The 21,802-nt window shown below is 46.6% G+C and overlaps 1 protein-coding gene across 1 annotated transcript in view; it reads left to right on the top strand.

Moving 5' to 3' along the window:
- LOC106643904 (neurotrimin) overlaps positions 1–21,802 on the top strand; it is a 94,817-nt gene that overhangs the window by 28,166 nt on the left and 44,849 nt on the right. The window contains exons 2-4 of the mRNA XM_089594555.1: positions 8,236–8,425; positions 10,494–10,517; positions 16,880–17,055. Coding sequence (XP_089450681.1) covers positions 8,272–8,425; positions 10,494–10,517; positions 16,880–17,055 — 354 coding nt within the window. The 5' untranslated portion in view covers positions 8,236–8,271. The remainder of the gene's footprint in view (positions 1–8,235; positions 8,426–10,493; positions 10,518–16,879; positions 17,056–21,802) is intronic.

Genomic DNA, 21,802 nt, shown 5'->3' with positions numbered 1-21,802 from the left:
ACTTTTCAACCAAGTTCCGCCCAAATGGCTGAAAATATTCCTCCCAACCCCTCCTTCGGGCATATAAATTAAGCCAAGCTAGTATTTTACATAATCTCGTTTTGAACGACCCCCCGCCAACTTCTGTAAATATTGTCAAGTTTTTCATCCCTCCGGTCGAGGGCCACCCCTCTGCGTATATAACGTGTGTTTAGAGGCAGGAAGATCGAGAGCGAAAAAAGCGAATAATCATCCGACAAGGGGTATACATCTCGGATTATCTCGGCTACGTGCTTATCAGTCCCGAGATTTATGCTGTTTGCAATTTACATTCCGGGGGGGGGGGAGATACGCGCGAGCTTTCAATAGCTCTCCTGCCAGCCAGCCGTTGAGTTTTACTTCCTGCGGCAGCCACCTCCTGCGCGACTGTACGTGTCGTGCGAGCACGCGCTTGTGTGGAATATACAAATACATACGCCGAGTAGTTGCACCTCACAAAGTCGCGAAGTAATCAAAGTTCGCATACTTTATCTGCATACGAGATTATCCCGAGGCAGTCGCTGCGTATTGCACACCTGTAGTTCTCTCAACCGCGGACTGCTCTCACCCCCCTTAATATCTAAAAAGGAGAGGACACTGAAATTGCACCTTTGAAACATCGTCTTCGTGAGAATATTTCATACACCAGTTTCGAGCGCGTGTTTTTATACATGCGACTAATGGCCGTTATGTACAAGTCCTGCTGTTGAGAGTGTACTCTTTTACCCCCTCCCCGAGAATTTGCCACCTTGCTAATGAAAAAATCCAATGCTAGTTAAATACTTTCGTACTCTTACTCCGGTGCATAGAGCTGCTACCTCTACCCCTTTGATGGGAAATGCAATTTTCTGAAAAAAAGCCGAGTGCTCTTGACAGTTCGTCTTATTGGTGTCATCTCTAAAAAGACGTCGATAAACCGAAATAAGAATCAAGCTGTCAATCAAGTTTCCCCGGCTCCTTTTTTTCACGTGGATTTCTGAAAAAATTTTAATTGTTCGTTGTCCCCTTTAGCCGAAGGCTTCTTCTTTTTGCAGCTCAAACCTCCACCCCCCGTAACGGCTAACGAAGAAGAGGTGGTGGCGAGAAATCGCGTAATCACGTTGGTGGAGGAAAAGTTGCGGGGATGAGTTTTCCGGGAGGTCTGTCGGTGAAGATTATTTTTACCAAGACAGCGTCGTTATATTTAAATACGCAGTCGTACCTGATGCTGATTCACGGAATATCGGACGATAAAAGCGCGAGCCGTGAAAAATTCACCGGCGAACCTTTGAAATTGCAGCGTCAAACGCGCAGAAAGGGCATATAAAGTTCATAGAGAACAGCTCGCCCAAAAACGAATTTCTCTGCTGAACAAAATTTTTTTTTTATTTTTATTTATTGCCTACCCGGTGGAAGTATTGGCCACGGTAGGGAGTAACAAGTTTTATTCCGAATAAGCAACGCCGTTTTCCAGGGGTAGTGAACCACGGGGGCGGAACTCGATTACGCGCCTATACAGCTGCGCGACATACGTGCGCATCAAACAAGAGCCCGCGTTGTTAAAGCCCCCACTTACCATACAAAAGGCAAAACTCCGTCATTGTCCGCAGAGAGAGAGGCTCTCGTCCTCCCTCCGAGAAGAGAAAGCCACTTACTCCGCTGGATGGCAGTACTTTTTTTTCCCACCCCTTCCTTCGCGTGTTGTCTGACTAAACGCCGATGTGTTCTCCTTTACTTTGGAATAATGCGTCATGCACCTCTCTGAGTACCAAGTGTCTTTTATTATCAAACTTGGAACGGGTAGTATACGCCACTTTGGAAAACAATCGCACGAGGAGGGTAGAGGTTTCTTGGACTCTTAGGGTGGGGTTTTTAGAGCCAAGCGTGGTTGAATCGGATGCGTACGCCACTCGAATGCGAATAGTCGAAGCTGCCTCTTTCATCCTGGTGTTGTCGAAGGGGAAGACTTTGCTTTTTTGGGTTGTCGAGGACTACCGCCCCCCTGTTCTTATTCCTCTTTTTGTTTTGTATCTGGGATTTAATTGAGATCCGGGTGTCGGAAGATAAGGAGGGAGGAGGATTCGAGCGAGAACGTGCCTGGGCTGCTCAATTTTGTTTTATTTCATCAGACCCACCCTCCCCCATCCAATACCATCTCCCGAGGATCGAGTTTACCGTGACGCGGGTAAGTACTCGCGCCATTGGTCCGATTTATCGGTAATTCAAAGCCTTCGAGCTAAACGCGCCAGCGCTGGAAAATAAGAGGTCGTCGATTAACGCGTTGGTTCAATGATAATTTTGCGAGGGCTTTCATTGCGAATGTGGTGGACACGGAGGGCTGGTAAAACCTGTCAATCTGTCCCGGCGGGATCGCGACACCGTTGTGGTCCACAAGCGCTTCCCCGTCACGTGTGGACCTGGGAAAAAAGAGGGATGCGCTCTGTGGTGCCATTTTTTTTTGCGTGTCGACGTACGTGGTTGCTGATTGCTCGTGACGTGTTTTTGCCTTATGTGATTGTTATTTTCGCTGCAGCGCTGGTGAACGGGCGGTTTCACTTTGGAAAGGAGTAATGGAAAATGAGAGAGAGAGCGTTTTAACGTTGGCTTTGAGGAAAATCAAAGCGTCCGTTAAAAGCTGGGAGACTAATGCCCCGCGATTCCGAGTCGGTCTAACTTTAATTGGCTCCCTTTACTTTCCTTCTGGCCAAAAGGGGGGGGGGAGCGGAAAAACCTATAATCCCCTTTTTCCGCGAGAGCTGCGAAATTTCAAGGGACTAATTACTTGGACAACAGAGTTGGAGCTGAATGTAGGACGAACAACGAATGGGCGAGTAAGCTATTTTTGCGAAATTTATTATTTCTTTATTGGGGGCTTAAATTAAACTAGACAGTATTTTCAATTATAGTCGCACTTTAAATAAACACGTACGCATCAACGCTGCATTGGCGCAAGTGTACACCGAGAGAAAAAAAATAATAAAAATTACTGTGCTAGAATGGTAATATGGTGTCATTCCGTCGTCTAGAAACTTTTTACTTTTTCCAACCTATTTTTTACCGTATTCTGGAAAATAATTTCTGTTGCACAAACAGTAAAAGTCATTGTACTGACTCGAAAAATTACTGTATAAAAATTATTGTTCAAACATAGTAAAAAGTCTGTAGACAACCGAACAGTACCATATTACCATTCTAGCACAGTATGATTTTTGTTATATTTTTCTCTCAGCGTACCGTGCAGAGGGAGAGAGCTCGTGCTTTTTAAATACCGTGTGCGGACTAACTCGCGCTCCAATTGTTTTCCGCGTGTTATTACCACGGGCACGCAAAAAGCGAGGCTTTTAAAAAAATTAAAACGCTATCCACGAAATATGCCTGCCGGGGGTAAAAGACTCTGTGAAATAGTGACGATTTTCTCTCCCTTTTTGCAAATGACAAAAAAATATTCGTATATCTCGAGAATCACGACTGCGTGTGCAGCCGAAACCTGCGCAACTGGGAAATATGGCACAATAAAAAAAAATATATACCAGCACGTCACGTTCCAGTAGCACCGATCGATCCAAGTCCCCTAATTTGAAAAAAAGCACGATCTCCTTGCACCTCACGGGGGTTGGGGGAGAAAAAGCGTCTGCGGATTCGAGCTCATAAAATTCTCATGGCCAGAAAAGCAGATGTGAGAGAACCGAGAACGTATGTGGAAGGGGATGGAAAAAATGTGGGGTTTCTTGCTTCGAACCAAGTCAGCGCTTGATGAAACGCTCGCGGGGCCATGTAATATTCATACGCGACTCTAACACGTGGGTCTTTAACTGCGGTCGAGTACAGAGGTGAAAACGTACCGAACGTGCTTATAACGGTGAGATTTTTCAATGCCTCCCTTCCGAACGATGGTTGCAATTTTATTTATCAATCGTGTACGTATTATACAAAAAATGTTTCACTTTACGTGTATTCACTTAAAAAAAAAAAAAAAAAAAAAAAATGGATGCTCTCGTGGGTTCTTTGGGCAGTGATTTTTCATTTCCATGAAAATGTGACTGAAACGTTGTTCAAAATAGTATCCGTCGAGCCGAAAAAATCCGGGGGTGAACAAAAATGTAGACGCATTGCTGTACAGTCTCGCGGCGTAAAAAATACGTCCGTTTTTCGCGATCGCTGTAAAACCAGGCTTCCATAAAACAAAGACGAACAGCCGACGCGTAGGTACATACACGCAGCCTGTTTGCCCAAAAATTCACAAAAACGCGCAGTAAAAAAAAAAAAGTAGAGAGCTGCATCACGCCATATGGTTTCACCGCACTAAACTCCATCCGTGCGAGAATATATCCGTACCGCTGGATTATACGTGTTTTCAGGGTGAGGGGAGGGTGCAGTGGTATGTACCTGACGCGCCACGTCAGAGTGAGAGATACTGTCATTTTAGCTCGGAAGTCAACTCTACCCCTCCTTCCTCACTTCGAGACTCATGCATATCATCATCTGGACGGAAGCCTAATGGGCAAAGCCATTCGTCTTGCAAACGGCGGGAAATCCTGGCGCTCTCTAGTACGTACGTACATGTGTGTGTGCACGTCCGTGCTAATATACAGATACCTGAGTCTCGCTAACCCTCTTTTAGTGCATGTGTGTATGACTCGTCGGGGAAAATATATATATAGAGTGGTATCATCAAAACGAACGAACGAGCTCATCGCGTGGCGAGAAAAATCAGCTGCCTGCTCACTTTCGCAAAAAGTTTCGGCTAATTAGTTTTTCTCTCTCTCTCTCTCTTTTTTTTTAGTCAGAGCTCGCGTTCATTCCGGGGAACGGCTAATAAGGGCGAGCCGAAAGTTTGCTCGCGTCCAAAGTTTATTTTCATTAGGTAAAACATTCTCGTATTATTTCATCAAACTCGGGCTGCTTTTGCCCCGTTTAACTTCATAACGATTGTTTTAGCGCACAACAGGGGTTCAGTATACGACTCTCCCCCACCCCGTTACTCGACCAATTTTAATTATTCGCACGAAAGTGTGTATTAATCCACGTTAATGCCACGGTGCTGGTGAATTATTACCTTTTGATCGTAAATTAACCTTGTGAATTTTTAATGTATGGAAATTCAAGGAAAATTCATGCGATCCATCAGTATGAATATTTCAGCTTTTTTGGAGAGTGGAAACCTATCTCATAAAATTACTTTCCAATGGAAAGCTCGTTTTTACGTTAAAAGAGGGGAAACGAAGCAACTACACCCACCGATATTTCAAATGAAAGCTAAGCTCAAACTAAATCTCTCGACTCGATACACGTTATTTCCTCGTCTATTTACAACGAGAAAACTTTCTCCTCGAATGGCCAAAAAATCCCCCGATCAATAGTTCACTCGGCTTCGACGGGAGGCGCGAAGTAGCGGTATTACCAGTAGTAATAGTCAGCGTCCGGTCAGCCATAAATCGTTTCGGTTCAGCCAGCGCTGCCGAGGCGCCGAAAATTTTCGCCAACTCACTGGATCCATGAAAAGCCACTTTTCGCTCACGCAAGAGGCACAAGTCCCCCCAACCTCCCACTATTTAAAGCTTTCAAAAGCTCTCCTTTCCAATGCATACGTAAGACCTCGCGTGCGTCAAAGTTTTCGTACCCCCGAAAGTTTTCGACCACCCTTTCAGTCGCTTCTTTTTTTTCCCCCTCAACTCGTCGGATCGTTCATTCGAGAGCTGTATGCGTGAGGTTTTTTTTTTTTTTTTTCGTTGAAAAAACGGGAGCTTTTGCCGTTTGTTCGAGGCTCGAGCAGCCGTTTAATTGAAAGCAGGCCGTGTCTCGAGGGCAACGGATTTTTTTCGCAAAAGAGGATCCGCCAGCTTGATTGATCCGCGTCCCGCTGAGAGGGGAAAAATGACGTGCAGTTTGCCGACTTCGGGCGCATTGTCGGCCTCCATTCAGGTATACACCTGCAGGGCTTCGATTTTCTTTTGCCTGCATCGTTTATTAATTTACCGTCCGATATTACCTACAGCAGAAACAGGCGAACGACTTCACCGAGTACGGTAAATTATGTCGGCACTTTTGTTTCTACGCGCCCGGTGAATCTCTCGGCTCGTGAGGGTCTCGGCTTTGGCCGTCTTTGCTAAATCTTTGCTGGGCGAAACAAATGGGACTGAAGAGACGGGAAAAAAAACGCCTCCCTCGAGGGCTTGGAAAATCTTCGCAATGGCTCAGTTTGGTGGTATCGTCTGATTCTGAACTTTCGACATACATCGAGATCGTGCGTCTCCAGGAAACTCTTTTTTTTCCCCTCGAAAGACTCGAACACCGTCAAGGCACTCGCTTAATTGAAGAAATGGGGGGTCGAAACTTTGTTGTAAATCATTTGTTCCTCGGAATGTTTCTTTCTCTCGTAGTGCAGGGATGACGGAAAATACGAGATAATATTTACTTGTACTGCGCACGCACAAACGAAAATCACAAACGTCAAAGGGACAGGCAGGCGTATACATGCACGATCTTCATCTCGACTTTTCCTCCCTTGACGAGGTAAAACGGATTACAACGTGAAGCGTAAAGAGACCAGACCACACGGAAAGAGGAGACAGAAGGAGAAATGGTACTCGCTTTGTGCAGGGGGGGAGGCCAAAGAGCACGGGAGCCGTAGTTGGTATACAATGCGGCGAAAGGGATCGCAAGGAAGGCAGATATCGACGCAAGAAGAGGCGAGAGGAAAAGCTGCTGTTGTTGCGACAGCCTGCGGTCGGCGCACATACACACTTGCACGCTTGTATATACGTATGTATGTGCGCACGAGTCGAAGGGAAGCATTTGAGCCTCTTATTGTCGTACTCTCTCTCTCTCTCTCTCTCTGGCATTTTCCGTACGACCTAGTTCTCTCGGGGCGTGCGTATAAAAAAGTCTCGCTTAAATTTTTGCTCGATCGGGCGTGCTCACGGGTGTACCGAAGGGTGACCGACTGACTGGCTATTTGGGGATGTGCGACGCGTAGCTTGATGTTAATTGCTTTTGGGAAAGGGGAATCGGCGCGTTTTTTCCTCCTCGCCCTCGTTGGCTGCAGTGCTCCACATTTTTTTTTTTTTTTTTTTTTATTTCGATCAACTCCGTTAAAGGAAAAAAAAAGTTTGTGATTGCTGTGTGCAGCGCTGCGCAAAAAATCGCCGAGCTATTGCTACATTCGAGGAAAAAACGCCCGAGTACGATATCCACACGGACACTGGACTTGATGGATGATTTGCGGTTGCCTGTAGGACGCGTTACGCGCAATTTCGCAACCAACCAGCGGGTGGAAGCTACACACTGGGTATAATGGTCCCATTGTCATTTTTAATCACGAGGCGCGGTCCTGCGTCCACCTGCGCGAGATGATTTTTCAAGCCCACTTTTCGAAAAATCGCACAACAAGTCCTCGGAGAGTTTCTCTGGGAAATTAAAGTGCTGCGCGTTGAAAAGGGAATACCAGAGCGGTACAAGTGTAAGAGCCCTTCAGGTACGTACGGAGGTATTAAAAAACTTTTCGTGGTCGGATTGAATGTTATCAACCGCGGAGCTGCCGTTTCTGATTGTATTAAAAACTAGAAAAAGTAAAAAATAATTTCCAGCGCAATTCTCTTTCACGTGGAGGAAGGGTTTTAATAAATTTACGGCTCGAGTGATTAAATGCTGCAATTTAGACCGCGTGGATTAATTTTACTCTTGCAATTTTAATCATCTACCCGAGCAAGTAATTTGCGAGCGTATCGATTATTACACGACGCTTCGGTTGTTTTCAACGAAAAGAATGGCGAGGGGGGGGGTGAATAAAAGAGTCGGTAAAAAGTGGCAAGCCAAGCGGAACAATCGTTACAATCTCGGGCGCGGCTAATAGCTACCAATAGAGCGTTACCTTGAGAGTCGACCTTTACAGCCTCTAGTACCACTTCTTCCCATTTTCTACCGGGAGTTCATTCCAGGAGCAATCCCGGATCTTCGGTGACCCATCTAAATCGATCCGACGATAAACGAGTCTCCCCCTCCCCCAAAATCTAATTAAAAGCCACCCTGTGGACAAAAAAAAGAGGGTGGCAAAACGAAAAAGGGTGGAAAAACGTAGCAGTGCCGAACAATTTCCACGGCACACGCCTTTCGGAGTCCTCTGACAGAGATTGCGGGAAAAATTCACAACTAAGAAGAGCCTTCTCCCACTCCCTCGATATCAGTAGCGTTGCGATTCTGTGTGTACGTGTATTATGAACGTAAAATCCTATGTTTCAGGGATCTGGCAGCCGAGTCGTCTGGCGCCGAGCGAGAATGGCCCCGGAGGCGCCGAGCAGCTCCTCAGTGAGAAGCGGTGGTAACCAGCAGCCCAGATACCACCACCAGCAGCAGCATCACCAACAGCAACGCCTCAGCCATCGACTCCTGCTGCTCGGGCTAGCGCTCAACTGCCTCAATGGTCCGAGCGGTGAGTGCTTATACCCCTCTGTCTTATCGCGGTGGTCGGGGGGGGGTGGGTGTACATAAAAAACCAGGGTGAGGGGGGGTGGGGAAACGAAGCCAAGGTTAATGGGCGCGTGGGAGGGCTGATTTATTTAATGCCTTCTTGTGTTTTTCGTGTCCACGCGCTCCCTCCTGGCAGGCTAATGTATACGGGCTGCACTTGATCAATTTGCCCGGCAGCATTGGCTCTCTCTTCGGATTAGCAGTGACAAACTTTGCGCCCGCCTTTGCCCCACTTGGCCGGACTTGTACCGTCTTTTTTCCTTTCTTTCTTTATTTTTTTTATTGCCGGCCTACTCGTAAAATTCGGGGATCAGAGAGGACCCAGTGGTTGTGAAAGTATACGTCCACGAGCAGAAAGCTCGCAGTGTACATACTCCGCCGGAGGCTTAATCTCAATTAGAGCTCAAGTGCACACTGCGCGCGGTAAACCATTAAATCCGATAGAGTCGAAGTGAATTAGTAGAGTCGGCTTTCCCGGGCCGGGGCCATGATTTATCCCTCCCGACTGGAATTTTTCCCTCTGTTTCCCCCGAATTTCGATGAACTCGCGCCTGACGCGATTTTTCTTTTTTTTTTTTTCTTTCAATTTCGCATTTCCCAACGCCACGAGGCCAAATCTGCTTTACACATCCATCCCGGAGATCTCCCTGATCCGATGGGTTTTCGTATTTCAAAGATGCATCGATCCCGCAAGATGTTGGCACTACCCTTTCCAACGGTATTACTTTCAAAACAAAAAATACCACCTTCCGTTTCGCAGAGTATAACTCGCTGGCTCCGTTTCGCTTGTATACAATTTTTTTCCATACCCACTTAGGAGAGGTGACAGGCGCGCGAGAGAAAAAAAACTCTGTCACGGTCTAGACTCGTCAATTTCCGGGGCCGGGCCGATAAAAGCCTCCTTCGTTGGACCACGTCTGAAGAATTTATTTATCACTCTTTCCATTCGACTTACTCTCGCGGCTTACTATCTGCCCTCGGTTGAAAGGGTGCGATCGTTGCAGGGAAGGATGGATGGAAACGAAAATTTCACCATAAATTTCATGATTTTTTTTTTTTTTCAAAACTGCGGCTACATATCTCAGGGCTGGAAGAAAGGAGACATTTCATTAGATTCGACGGCGCGTGAACGTTATTAACGTCACTCGGGGGCTGGGGGGTGAACGAGCCATGTATCACAATACGCCGTCGACGCGAGAGTGAAATATTGTTCATCTCGAAAAAAGCCACCTCGGCCATTATTGTGCGCAAAGGGAGGGTGCACCGATATTTAAAGTTCGGATGGGGTCGAAAGGTGGAGGGAAATAGCTGAGGAAGAATCGAGACCTGTCCACTGTCGTTTCGGGGAATCCGCCGGCTTGGTTTACTTCTGCCGCGGGGGAGAAAGTTGAAAAGGGAAAATTGTCGGCCCCCGGGGGGAGACAGCTCGCAAAATATATAAACTCGAGAGGAACTTTTGACGCGAAAAATAAATGATCTTTCGGGAAATTGAGTGTTCGGGGGCTTCGTGGAAATTTTCTCCGTGTGGCTGGTCTGCCGTGCGACGTGACGGCAATTTGCGGATTTTCCCCCCGAAGCTCCTTCCTTTTAACTCGAAGAAGAAGAAGCCCGCGTGGCCTTGCACTCGACACTACTCCGCTTTTTCTTCTCCTTTCCTTTCTCCTGCTGCTGGGGGGGAGGGAAGAAGGGGATTTTATCCTTATGCACGAGCGCCACCGACACGCGTGGATCGGATCCTCAACTCTTTGTTCGTACTTCCGTTGCCTGACTCGTTTTTGCCACTTGTCTCACACAGCGACTACAGAAAGAACTTGGCCCACGTGTTTCCGCCTTTTTTTCTTTCCTCGGCTTAGTCTATCGAGATAACTCCTTTACTACTCCTCTCTCGCGTCGCAAGGGAGGGCGTGTAGCTGATCGAATCGAGCATTGATCGAAAGCTGTACTATTTTGGGTGTGACGTCAAAAGCACTTGTGTGGGATCGAAGGGATAATTAATATGTATCTTCGTACAATTCGACGAGACGCGGTAGAACGGCCTTTCATCGGTGATCGATGTTTGCCAAACGTCATTTCGGATGAAATACCTATGCGTGCATGGGGTTCATTACTGCGAGCTGTACGTGTAAATATGCGAGTTTGATATAATTTTAATTACATTTGATACTGATATTGCGTGGTTTCCGTTGTGCACCAATCGTGGGTCGAATATTCATCAAAATTGAGTAAATTTTACGTCTAAAGTTGCAGGAATACACGCTTGGGAAGCCAAACAAGAGCGCTTAAAAAGCTCATATGATTGTGAGTGAATTCAAAATTTTAAAATTTACGTGGCTAGTAACTCTGCTCGTCACATAATGTTCCGGAAAAGAAAGCTCATCAGAGGCATTCCGGGAACTTTTCCTCGACGCGTGAGATAATAATTTCAGGACCCCACGAGAGAGCTCACGGTAACGAGATATTTTTCCGCGAGACATAATGGAAATTTTCGCACAATTAGCCGGAAATCAGAAAGTTTTGAAAAAACATTTGGATCTCGTTGAAAACATCGTCCTCTCCTTTTAATCTCCAAAAAAGCGGGTACGCATCGAAAGTTACGCAGGATGCATATTTTAATTAGAAGAATCGCGTATGTCCCGGTTCCAGCGGTGGTAGTCCCCCTTCGTTCCTTCGTCTCTTGGGAGCTTTTTTCATTTGTCCACCCACCAATTTCGTTATGATCATTAATTTTTTTCCCCCTTTTTTGGAAAAAAGAGGGGATGATGATGTGTGTCCTTTTTTTTCCGCAGCTCGCCGAGGACGACGGTATCTCGTCCCTTCCGCGTTTTCTCCCGGCCCGACAACGTGATTTACTCGCCACTAAATTCTTTATGAAATATACACCAGTGACGTGGTGGTACATCCACGATCTTGTAAACACGCGCCGACTCCTAAATAAACTCAAGAATAAGCCGGAGTGGCGTTTTTCCTCGAGCAGTAGGTTTTCCCGGCTCGCTGGCGCGTGAATTTTTGTACCTATTATTTTTTCTCAACCTCCCATGCGAGGGGAAATTTCCAGAGTGCGTTAACACTTTGAGGCTGAATTTTCGGCGCTGCGTTTTATCGTCCCTCGCTCGAAGTGAATTTTCCACGGCTGCCCTTGTACCTTTTTTTTTCTTTCCAGCTCGAACCACGAGCAGGATGGGAAAATTTGCACGTAAATGAGTTTCGAGTGCTGTTTTTGCGTTACATCATCATTTTTCACAGCCACCCCCCCAAGCTCGCTAACACAGTTAGCGGGAGGAGGGACCCGAACGGATAAAATCAAAAAGTGCTAATAAGCCGATCCACCGCGTGGCTCCCCCCGACCGATCAATCAAAAACTTTGTTATTTACGTTTGTTGTTTTTTTCCTCCCACCCTCATCTACAAGCGCATTATCGTCCATACAGCGAGGCACTCGCAATTTCTCACCAAAGAGCTCTCTCTCTCTCTGACCTTCGAGCGGAACACCGCGCATGAATAAAAATCCTCCTCACCGAGAAGGTCCCTGGTTGTCACACGGTTGAGGATTCAATGCCAGTGTATTGTGCACGAGAGCAAGAATAAGAGAGCTAAGCGACAGCGCTTGATAAATAACCTGCCTGGAGCAGTGCGTGCCTCCTTTGTCACCTCGGCGTTTTTCCATTCCAACGCACAGGACCTCTCCTTCTTCCCCCCGCCGCATAACGACGCGTATCGCGCAATTGTCTCGTGAAAAAGCGCATCTCTCGCGCTTTAACCTCCAGCCGCGCTCGCTTTGCTTTTAGGTCTGATTTACCGGATTATGCGCTCTTTTGTCTAATGCTGATTTTTTTTTTTTCTTTCTTCATTCTGCACCATTACTTCTAATGATCGAGGGTAAACTTTAAGGCTTTCTCGTGAGCCAAAGTGCATTTACCCACTATACGTTGCTTTGCGTTTCGTTTTTTCTCTCGAATGTGGACTCACTCGTGCTCTTTGGCGTGTGTACCGACACCACACAGGATAAGCTCTGCCTCATCATTTGCAGAGGATTTTTTAAAAGAGCTCGAGAGCCCAAACGTTTCGAAGCGCTTCCTACACAAGTTCTCTTTGGCCGTTCAAATTAATTGGGATTGCTAAAACCCCCACCGTCCAGTTGCTTTGAGCGTACGAAGTAAAAGCAAGTAGTAGCTTTTGTGAAAACACTCGTTTCGTCAGGCCTTGCGTGGGCTGGATCTCCCCCTCACCATCCAGTGAAGCATCATCTTAACCACGTTAAACGCATTCCAAAGGAGAAGCCCGAGCAGCGTATAGTCGCGCTGATCAAGTGACTCTCAACGCGGGTGAAAAAAAAGGGTGGATTGCGATGAAAGGAGGCGGGAAAAAAACAAGCCATCCCTGAGACATCAACACTCGTCGCGGTCGATTCAATCTGCGGCATATCACCGTGTACAGCCCCAAAAAACAACCAGAGCGCTTCCGCCCGCATTGTTTTACCAGGCAGTGGGCGTCCGAAAAAAAGGGGAGCTGTATGTACACACACTTTCGTTAGTGTCTATGTGCAGAGAGGAGGGGCAAAATATTTATACACCTGGCAGTAAAAGCTCGGTGGCGGGGTGGCTCCGAGAGAGAGACTGAGAAAAACTGCCGCAAAAACAAAAAAAAAAAAAGCTGCGACAGCCCGGGCTCTATTTACTCGGCCGAGCGACAGGCCCCAGCAGCGCCCGAAAGTACGTGTTTCGCGTAATCGGCACTGTCATTGTGTCCCTCGACACGCTCGTCACTTTTTTTTTTTTTTTTTTTTGTTTTTGTTTCCTCCCACTTTATGATCCTTAGCTCCGTGCCTCGACTCGCGTACGCGGGTATCCCTCCCTCCAGGCGTTCGTTACCGGAAATGTGAGCAAGCACGGATGGATGGATGGAGGTAAGAGGAGCCGAGAGTGTCACCGGAGAGAGAAATTACCGTTACGTGGAAAGAAGAGCGGGGGATGAAAAAAAATGAAGGGAGACTGCTACCTTTCGGCAGGGCTTGTTGTGTACCTTGCGCAAATAACGCGTGTGACACTGTTATAACGAAGAGGCGCGAGGAGTCAATTGCGGAGGTACGTGCGTGATAATAAATTTGGACGAAAACTACACTTTTTGGAAGAAGAAGCAGCTCCGTAACGCTGATGTTGATGAGCTCCGGTGTTAGGTGCGGTGCGCAAGTGCATGAGAAAACGAAGAGGAGCCAAGATTGCATCGGAGCGCCTCTTGTCTGGCTTTGCTTTTTTCCTTGCTTAAATAAGGCTACACTATATACACAGTTTACGAATCACTGAAAACATATTTTCCTAGCAGGTAACAACTAATCAGCGGGCGATCTCGTGCCAACAGCGCTCACTTTATACGTGGCGAAGAAAATCTTCATAGCTCCCGTTTCTTGTAGCACACTCGCGTGTGGGAGGAAAAAGGGGCGTTGCTACAACATTAGAGCAAAGAGAAAGAGAGATGCGGCAGATGCAGAACAGACTGGAGAGCGTGGCTTAATCTATGCTAATGCCGAGGTGGGGCGCAAAAACGTCTTGTTCGCGTTGTACCCCAGGAGCAAAGTAACGCGTCTTAATCACACGGTAAAAAGGTTGAAGTGCATGCACGCTGGTGTCTCTTTGGAGGGGGGGGGGAAGGAGGGAAACAGAACTGGCGCGTATTATCCTTATTTACTAGCGCACATCGCTGGCCGCAGGGACGAAAGACAAAGGCCAAATTACACACCGACGGAGGCAACGCGGTCCAAACGCGCCCAGAGAAAATTCAAAGGCAGTAGCAGCTCGAGTTTGTCCCCCGCAAAATGCGCCGCTCTGAAATTACCCTAATTCGTTTAGTCCTCCCCCCCCCCCTCCCTGTGCCCTTACTCGGTGGTTCTTATTTTTTGTCTTTCCAGTCTCGTTTTTCGGCCACGTACGAATGGGGGTCAGTAACGCAGAGAGCAAACCACCCTTACCTACCCTTTTTTCCTTCACATCGAGGAAAGCCTCTCTCGCACGTGTTTGCCCTGCTTCTCTCCTTTTTCCCTCCGCAACGAGGACAACGTCCGTCCGGCTAATTCTTCCACGGGAACACGGAGCCGGAGGGGGTCGCACGCATTGGAATTGCAATCACGAGTTCCTCCTTTCTCTCTTTTTCCCTCTGCGTCCTGTCTTCGTGAGCGCGCGCGATATGAGCGCAGATGAAGTGTCTGATTATGCTCCCCTTCGAGCGCCGCTCGCCTCCAATTACACCTGGGATCATTACTCATGTTAATCAGACGCTTTGCGTGGCCTAATTACGCACATGTACATTACTTTGTTTTGATTTTACGGACAAAGAGGCGTTTGAATGGCTCGTGCGAGTGGCTTTAGAGCGCGGCAGTAGTAACGATCGAGTTTGGTCAGACATGCCCGCTTCGTTGCTCCGTACGGAGAAAAGCTTGTTTTGCGAGTCAAAGGAGACTACGAATTGAAATTTATCGCTTCTTTGAGCAGGCAAGGGCACGTTTTCCGAACCAACAACTCTAGCTTTTTGATTATACACATCAGAGTAGCGTTATTATTATTATTGAATTTTCAAAGTTTGGCTGATCTACTGAAACATGTTTGGGGCAAATGGAAAAAAAAATGTTGGACTTGTAATGTATGTGTCTTTGAGATCAAAATAAAATTTAGATCGAACGCATAATGCTTATGTTTGATAGTCGCAACATACTGTCGTTTGAGAAAAGGGAAGAGAATAAAAAAATTAACGCAAATAACACTCTGTGGGCGACGAAACATGCGAGCCGGATTAATAAAATCCACGCCTCTCGGAGCTCGGGGTGCGGGAAGAACGCGAGTTCTAGCAGACGCGAGAGGTCCGAGTGCGAAAAATAAAGAGAATTTTTCCGGCGGTGAGCGCGAATTTTTTTCCATCATATCGCGGATTTCCGTGCGGCTGGGAGAAAAAAGAGGAAAAAGTCCGGACGCAGATATGTGGAGGCCGCGATTAAATTTGGCAGAGCAAAATTAATGATACCACGTTAGTGGGGGAAAAAAAGTGCGGCGCCCAGTAATTCATTGTTATGCAAGCCCGAGGAGAGGGAGATGAATGCCCCTGCTATTCTACACCGCGAAGGAAAGAAGAGATACTTGTCTTGACGGATGTTTTACGCACTAGCACAGCGACTCAGTTATTTTTCCAAACAGAGGAATTTTTTAATGACACGTTTCGATTATACGTATAAATGCTCGTTAAATAAAAACAAAAGGTGGCCACACACGCGCGCAATAAAAGAAAAAAAAAAAACATCCCCGGAGGAGCACTATCTTTCCTCAATTAACGCAATGTAGTTCCGCAGAGCGCGCATAGCAATGCAAATTTCCCGGAGGGTCTTCCGCTCGTGAAAATCCACGCGTTGGAATTCGACGAGAGCGTTTATGCGTATGCATATACATTTAAAAGTAGCAGCTTGGGCGTCATCCGGAATCTCCGAAATCCCCTTAACCGCCTTGGCGTTGCCCTTTTTACTCGTCGCACCCTCGAATGCTGCGATTCTCGGTGGTTACGGTAACGACCCTCCCTCCCTCTTTCTTCTCTCCGGCGAGAGGAAGTACACTCGCCCGAGCGTTTTTACACCCAGCCGCGAATTACTTTTACGATCCCGGCTTATATTATTCTCATTGGCGATAATTTACTTCTCAATTGCGACCAACTTTTTTTCCCGTATACTCTCTCGATTTCATTTACAGATCAAGTGCCGTTACCATGTTTGCCTGTGGATTTTCGTTTTTCTTTTTTTTGTCTGCGCTTACGAGCACAAAGTTTTGTTCTCGTCTTATTGTTACAATCGCGCGGGAGGGCATTTTTTCGTTGGCATTATTGTCTCATGTCAACGTTTCTTAACTGTAAGGTACAAAACGAAAGAATTTTAGCCTCAAAAAAAGTATTACTTCCAGCATCCAAATGGGCCGTTGGAAAAAAAGAAAAGGTCCACGATAATGGAGCGGTTAAAAATTATCTTACAAAGGACTTGTGGCAGCCTTGAAAAAAAAAAAAAAAAAAAAAAAAAAAAAAGAATAAGAAAAAAGGGATCCTCTGGCCGCACGTCGAAGCCTCTGTGAATCAAAATTAAAGCAGACAAACGTCCTTCCGCTCGCCCGCCCACTCTATAAATCAGAAAAGCCAGAAGGTCTCCAGAAAATGGACGAGCAAAGTTGGAAAAAAAGCAAAAGCCGAGAAAGTCTCCAGAAAAATTACCAGCGCACAAATCGCGAGTAAAAAAAGGAGGGGGGGGGGAGAAAGGACTTTCCGATCGTTTCCTCCATCGACCTCTCCCTCACGTGCACTACTTCACTCCTATTTAGGGAATTCCAAGGAAAAAAATAAATAAGGCCAAGCCTCATTTTTCTTTCCTACCGTCATTCCAGAGCACTCGTCGGTCGGAGCCGAAGTCGTCGGCCCGAATGCTAATACACTGGACAGGACGCTCAAGCCCCTGGACGTCGACCTGCCGCCCACGCTGCCCATGAGCTTCGGCACCCACAACTCGACGGTCATTCGATCGCAGTCCGGCTCGACGGCACATCTGCCCTGCGTCGTTCACAACATCGGCGAGGGCGTGGTGAGTAAACAAGTTTGTTTTTATTAAAAAATACGTGCCAACCCTCACCCCAGTGGGGCAGCTGGGTTTTTTCATCAAACACTTTTTTCATTCCGAGCATTACTTTTTTTTCTTTTTTTTTTTTTTTTTTATCAGTACAAAATTCTATTTGAAAAAAAATGACATGGTGTTGATCCTTGGACATCGGTAAGTGTGTTGCACGCAGGAGTCCAGGGTCTCCGGATAAAAGCATATCCTGGTGAATTTGCGAGTTTCACGGCCAAGCAATTCATAAACCAGACTAATATAATTTCGCTTTGACTGGAAAAACTTGACTTTGCCAAGGCGCGGAGCAACAGTTATACGTCCTTCAGTCAACTGCAGGAGTATGTGGTATTTTTTGCAAAATCGTGCGTATACCCACTCGGGGAATTCGGGAAAGTTCCCTAATCGAGACGAATGAACCTTCCTGGCCGGAAATCAAGCTAAAAAGGATAAGAAAAGAGGGTCCGGGGCTGAGGTAAGGGGGGGGGGGAAGTTCTTGGCAAGAACTTAAAATCGCATTAAAATTCAGTGCCGGAGAGAGTCACCCCTTACCCCGCGCGGAGTCGAAAAACTTTGGATTCAATAATTTTGCGAAACTGTCGAAACATAAATTAAGCGACGCTCGTCCTTCCGAAGTTCGGGCAGGCGGGAGGATAAAAAAAACATGGTCCCCTCCCACGGTAGGGTGGGGGGTGAGGAACAACGACGATCGAATTATCTTATTTTCAAGTGCGTGCTCGCGCTCTTGACTTCCATTAGGGAGGACTATTCGCTTTCGATGGCAGAGGGGATAGCCATTCTCGCGCGGAAGCGTCAGACCCGAGTCCCCCGGAAAACGATCTTTGATTGGTGCTTTCGCTGATGGCCGGATAATGCGATTTCCCCTGCACTCGGAAACTTTTTATGCACCTACCGACTCTGCCTCTATCCTCACTGGACGATATATAAGGCACCGACTGATTGATTTTTTTTTTCTTACTCAACCTGGCCGAGATATTGAAATTTTTAGCTTCGAAATTTCGACTTTGATGGCAGGGTTCTAAGTTACCGCGTGGAAACCACGAGGCATTTTGGTTTCCACGAACCAGCCAAAGCATGCGTTTCCACTCCCTACCGCGTTTGATACATTTCATCGTTATCGCGCCGAGCTAAGAGAGAAAATACGACCAAGAACGAGCCACTAAACTCGACACGCCCGAGAGGAGCCTTTATCAGTGCCAGTAACAGACTAATGTCGATCGGGCGGATAAGGGCACTACACCAAAGTCCATACTGTACTCGAGCGACGACGCGCAAGCGCGCCAAAGTTGCTCCTCGGTATCGAGGCTTGTGTGTACGGTCCTTTTATCAATTTCAAGTTTTCACAAAGCCCCCACGGACGAGCTCTCCCGGGGAGCCGGAGTAGGTCGATGACGCGGATAATTTTCATAACTTGGCCTCAACGAGCCATACACACCGATAGAGTGCCCGCAACAATCGATGTAAATACGTTTCGCGCCTCTCTTTTCCTTTTCTCCTTCTTTGTTTCGATCGCTGGAAACAGAGGCGGCTTTAATCATCGCTTCGGTTTTATTTGGCACGCGGCAAAGCTCATCACCAGCAGCTGCACCAAAAACGTGAACTGAAGCGTACTTAAATTCGCGGCGATGAGCTCTCTTTGCGGCATTACGAGTCTAGATGGCTGAAGGAGGCCCTCCAAAGCCGCAATTAGCATGGCATTGTGCGCGGCTTCGTTCGCTCCGCTCTGTACCGATGATAGAATACAATAGTATGGGACATAAAGATTATTCCATCGCGTTTTTCGTCCTTCAAATATTTATTATTCTACCTTCCCTTTTTCCGACCGGGGATATATGTGTTTGGGTGGTGCATCCGAAATTTCATTCGAGCGGACCAATGTTTGTCCACTGTCTATATTTGCATGGTGCAAACACTTTTAATACACTGCGGCCGGCGCGAATTTATGCGTAATGGGCGTTAAACGATTGGATTTTGCAGTTTACTTTTTGCAATCTCGTTTTACGGTGAAATAAAAAAACAAAAACGGTAATCAGTGCTGATTGTCACTTGGATGTGAAGCTGAAAAAGTTGCATCTCGGCTGGGAAATAAAAACGAGAGGGTGGAAATTATTAATCCCAGAGAACAGACAAGCTTTGAATGGTTTATTCGTGATTGCACTATTTTTTTCCAGCTGAGGCGTGTGTGCATTTCTCCAGGGGAAAGGGGCCATTATTCCAAACGGAACGAACGGGCTGTATTTATTTGTGTGACGCTAATGCCAGTTGAGGCGCAGCACCGTCGTATTTTTCATCGGTGCTACCTATTTTGTAAGCGCCAACGCCAACTTGAGGGAAACCACCAAGATTCTGTTGTATTATTGATGACGGGATGAAGGGTTTCTCCCAATTTTCTTTTTTTTTTTATTCCCAGCAATGTAACATACATTTCCATAATTTAATGGAAATTCAAATGTCGCCGATCTTATCTCCAACAATAAATCTATTTGGGGATTACTTCCAATACGGAAGCTTAGCAATTGTAAATTTGTTTTGCGATTAATGAGCTGGGTTATTCCACATTTTTATATTCAGATCGCAAATAAAGCCAGCCTGTATTGTTTGTTTTTCGTTGAGTTGTATAAACAACTTTGTCGAGATGAATCAACAAATAATTAGCCAGCTTTGTACCTTTACTTTAGAGTCAGTAATTGCAGCCACTACATGGTTCACCTTCGTCAAAAGTTTTGAAAAATTTGAGCAAAAATCTTGGTCAAAACGAGCAAAGAGCCCTTTCAAAGTATATGTACACGAGCAAAGTCGCAGAGACGAAGAAAGAGGACGCGAGGGGCTACACAGACTCGCTAGCTCGTGAAGGAGCAAGACGGGATCCTTCGGCTTTCCCAATTATGAGCCGTATAGGCCGTCTCAGTCAGTCAAATGAGTGCGACTCTTCTCTCTGGCTCTTTCACGGCTGTCTGGTCACTTTGGCGCAAAACAAAGATGCCAAGGTATACACTCGAGAGACAGGCTCGCGTGTGGGTCTCTTAACAAGCTTGATCATCTCTAGCTCTTGTTTACGGAGCGTTGGCAAAAAAAAAAAAAAAAAAAAAAAAGCCATAGCTGTTTCTGCTGATTCCACTCCTGCGACTACTCCTCCCTGGTGCTTTTTGTTCGACCTCTCGTCGCCTTTCTCCATTTTTTTCCTCCAACGCCGTTTCTTTTCCTTTTTTCTTCATCCTTTTCTTCTCAAGAGCTCACAGTCTGTCACTCCGAAGTATAATGTGTGTGGAACTGTTTCGTCTGCCACCTAATATATATATATATATATATCCCCTCGGTGCGTCCCCTGCATGAAAGAATCGTTATTATACACTGTACCTATATTATAAACTCGTGTCCTCAATACTTGACACCTGCTATTCTTGTGCCCAAACGTTTTCAACTAACATGGTACCTTCTCTTACTACATTAATACCGAAATACCAATATAAAATTTACAGTTTGATGGTGTGAAGTTACATCGACGTGGCATTTTTTAACTCTCATTAACAAGTACAGTTAATTTTAGAAGGATTTCCATAACGTGCTCTACTGTTAACAGGGTGCACAGATACTAGTGAAAGTTGGCTGCGGAACACTTCGCGTCTGACAGAGGTGTTTAATTGAAATTGAAAATACTTGCCGATGAAGTATTAAACGGAAAAACTAAGAGTATCTCTTCTCGCTCATTGGTCCACTGCTCGCTTCAGTCACGTCAGCTACATTCCTACGTGTGTAGGACAGTAGGACAGGTGCATCGAAACGCAGCTTTTGCGTGTGTACTCATGACCCACGTGTACGCAAAAATGGTCATAAACTTCCGATACTGGAACCCGAAAAAAAACTACATTTACAGAATTACAAAAGAAAGCAAGTATAATTTGCACCTGAAAGCCCTCGGTTCTTCCGCGATGGGGACCCGCACGCACGCGTGACAAAAACACACCAGAGCGAAAATCAAACGCACGGAGCACGATAACCTGGGACCCGCTACATAATTCATCGGTTATTCATATTGTAAACCCAGGCTCTCTCTCTCTGTCTATGGTGCATTCGCACACGCGCGGTTCCCTCGATTGTTTATCGCGAGAGCATGTGCAGGGTAGGAGGAGTTTTTTTGCCATTTCAAGGGTAGCACGCGCCCCGGCATCGGTAATTAATTCAATATCATATTCAAATCGACGCCACTGCCGCTATCGCTCGATTTATATAAAGCCACGACGACGCTCCGGCCGCCCGCGTAATCATTACGTTTGATTATTCATTGTGCGCTTCCAGGTCGTACGTTTCGATTAATTTGCGGGGCGTTTGTCGCGTCCGCTTCATACCGGCCAGCTCGCCGAGCCGTACGAGTCCTCGCTGTGGAAATACGCGAGCGAATTTTCAAGCCCCGATGGACGCTGGTATTGTGTTCCGGCGAGTGTAAAAGTCCTTCGAGGACGAGGGGGTGGGGGGTGCTATCGACTCGTCAACCCACTCGAGAGAGGACCAAGAGCCTCTATGTAAATCGAGTCACGCGCGAAACGGGGCGAGGCTAATTCGTAATTAGAAAATGCACCTTTCTCCGCCGTAAATTCCTCGATGAACGTTATTTCCAATTCCACTCCTCTGAGATCTTCCTCCTCCTACTCCTCTTTCGTTCGGGTTTGCGCTGCCCTAATAGGTTTGGCTTGATTTTGGGAGA

The sequence above is a fragment of the Copidosoma floridanum genome, unplaced genomic scaffold (genome assembly GCF_036245765.1).
Source record: "Copidosoma floridanum isolate Cflo_tuat_1 unplaced genomic scaffold, Cflo_Japanese_pri ptg000021l, whole genome shotgun sequence".
Taxonomy (NCBI): Eukaryota; Metazoa; Arthropoda; class Insecta; order Hymenoptera; family Encyrtidae; genus Copidosoma; species Copidosoma floridanum.
The sequence above is the reverse complement of the archived record's forward strand: the minus strand, read 5'-3'. Positions and strand labels throughout refer to the sequence as shown.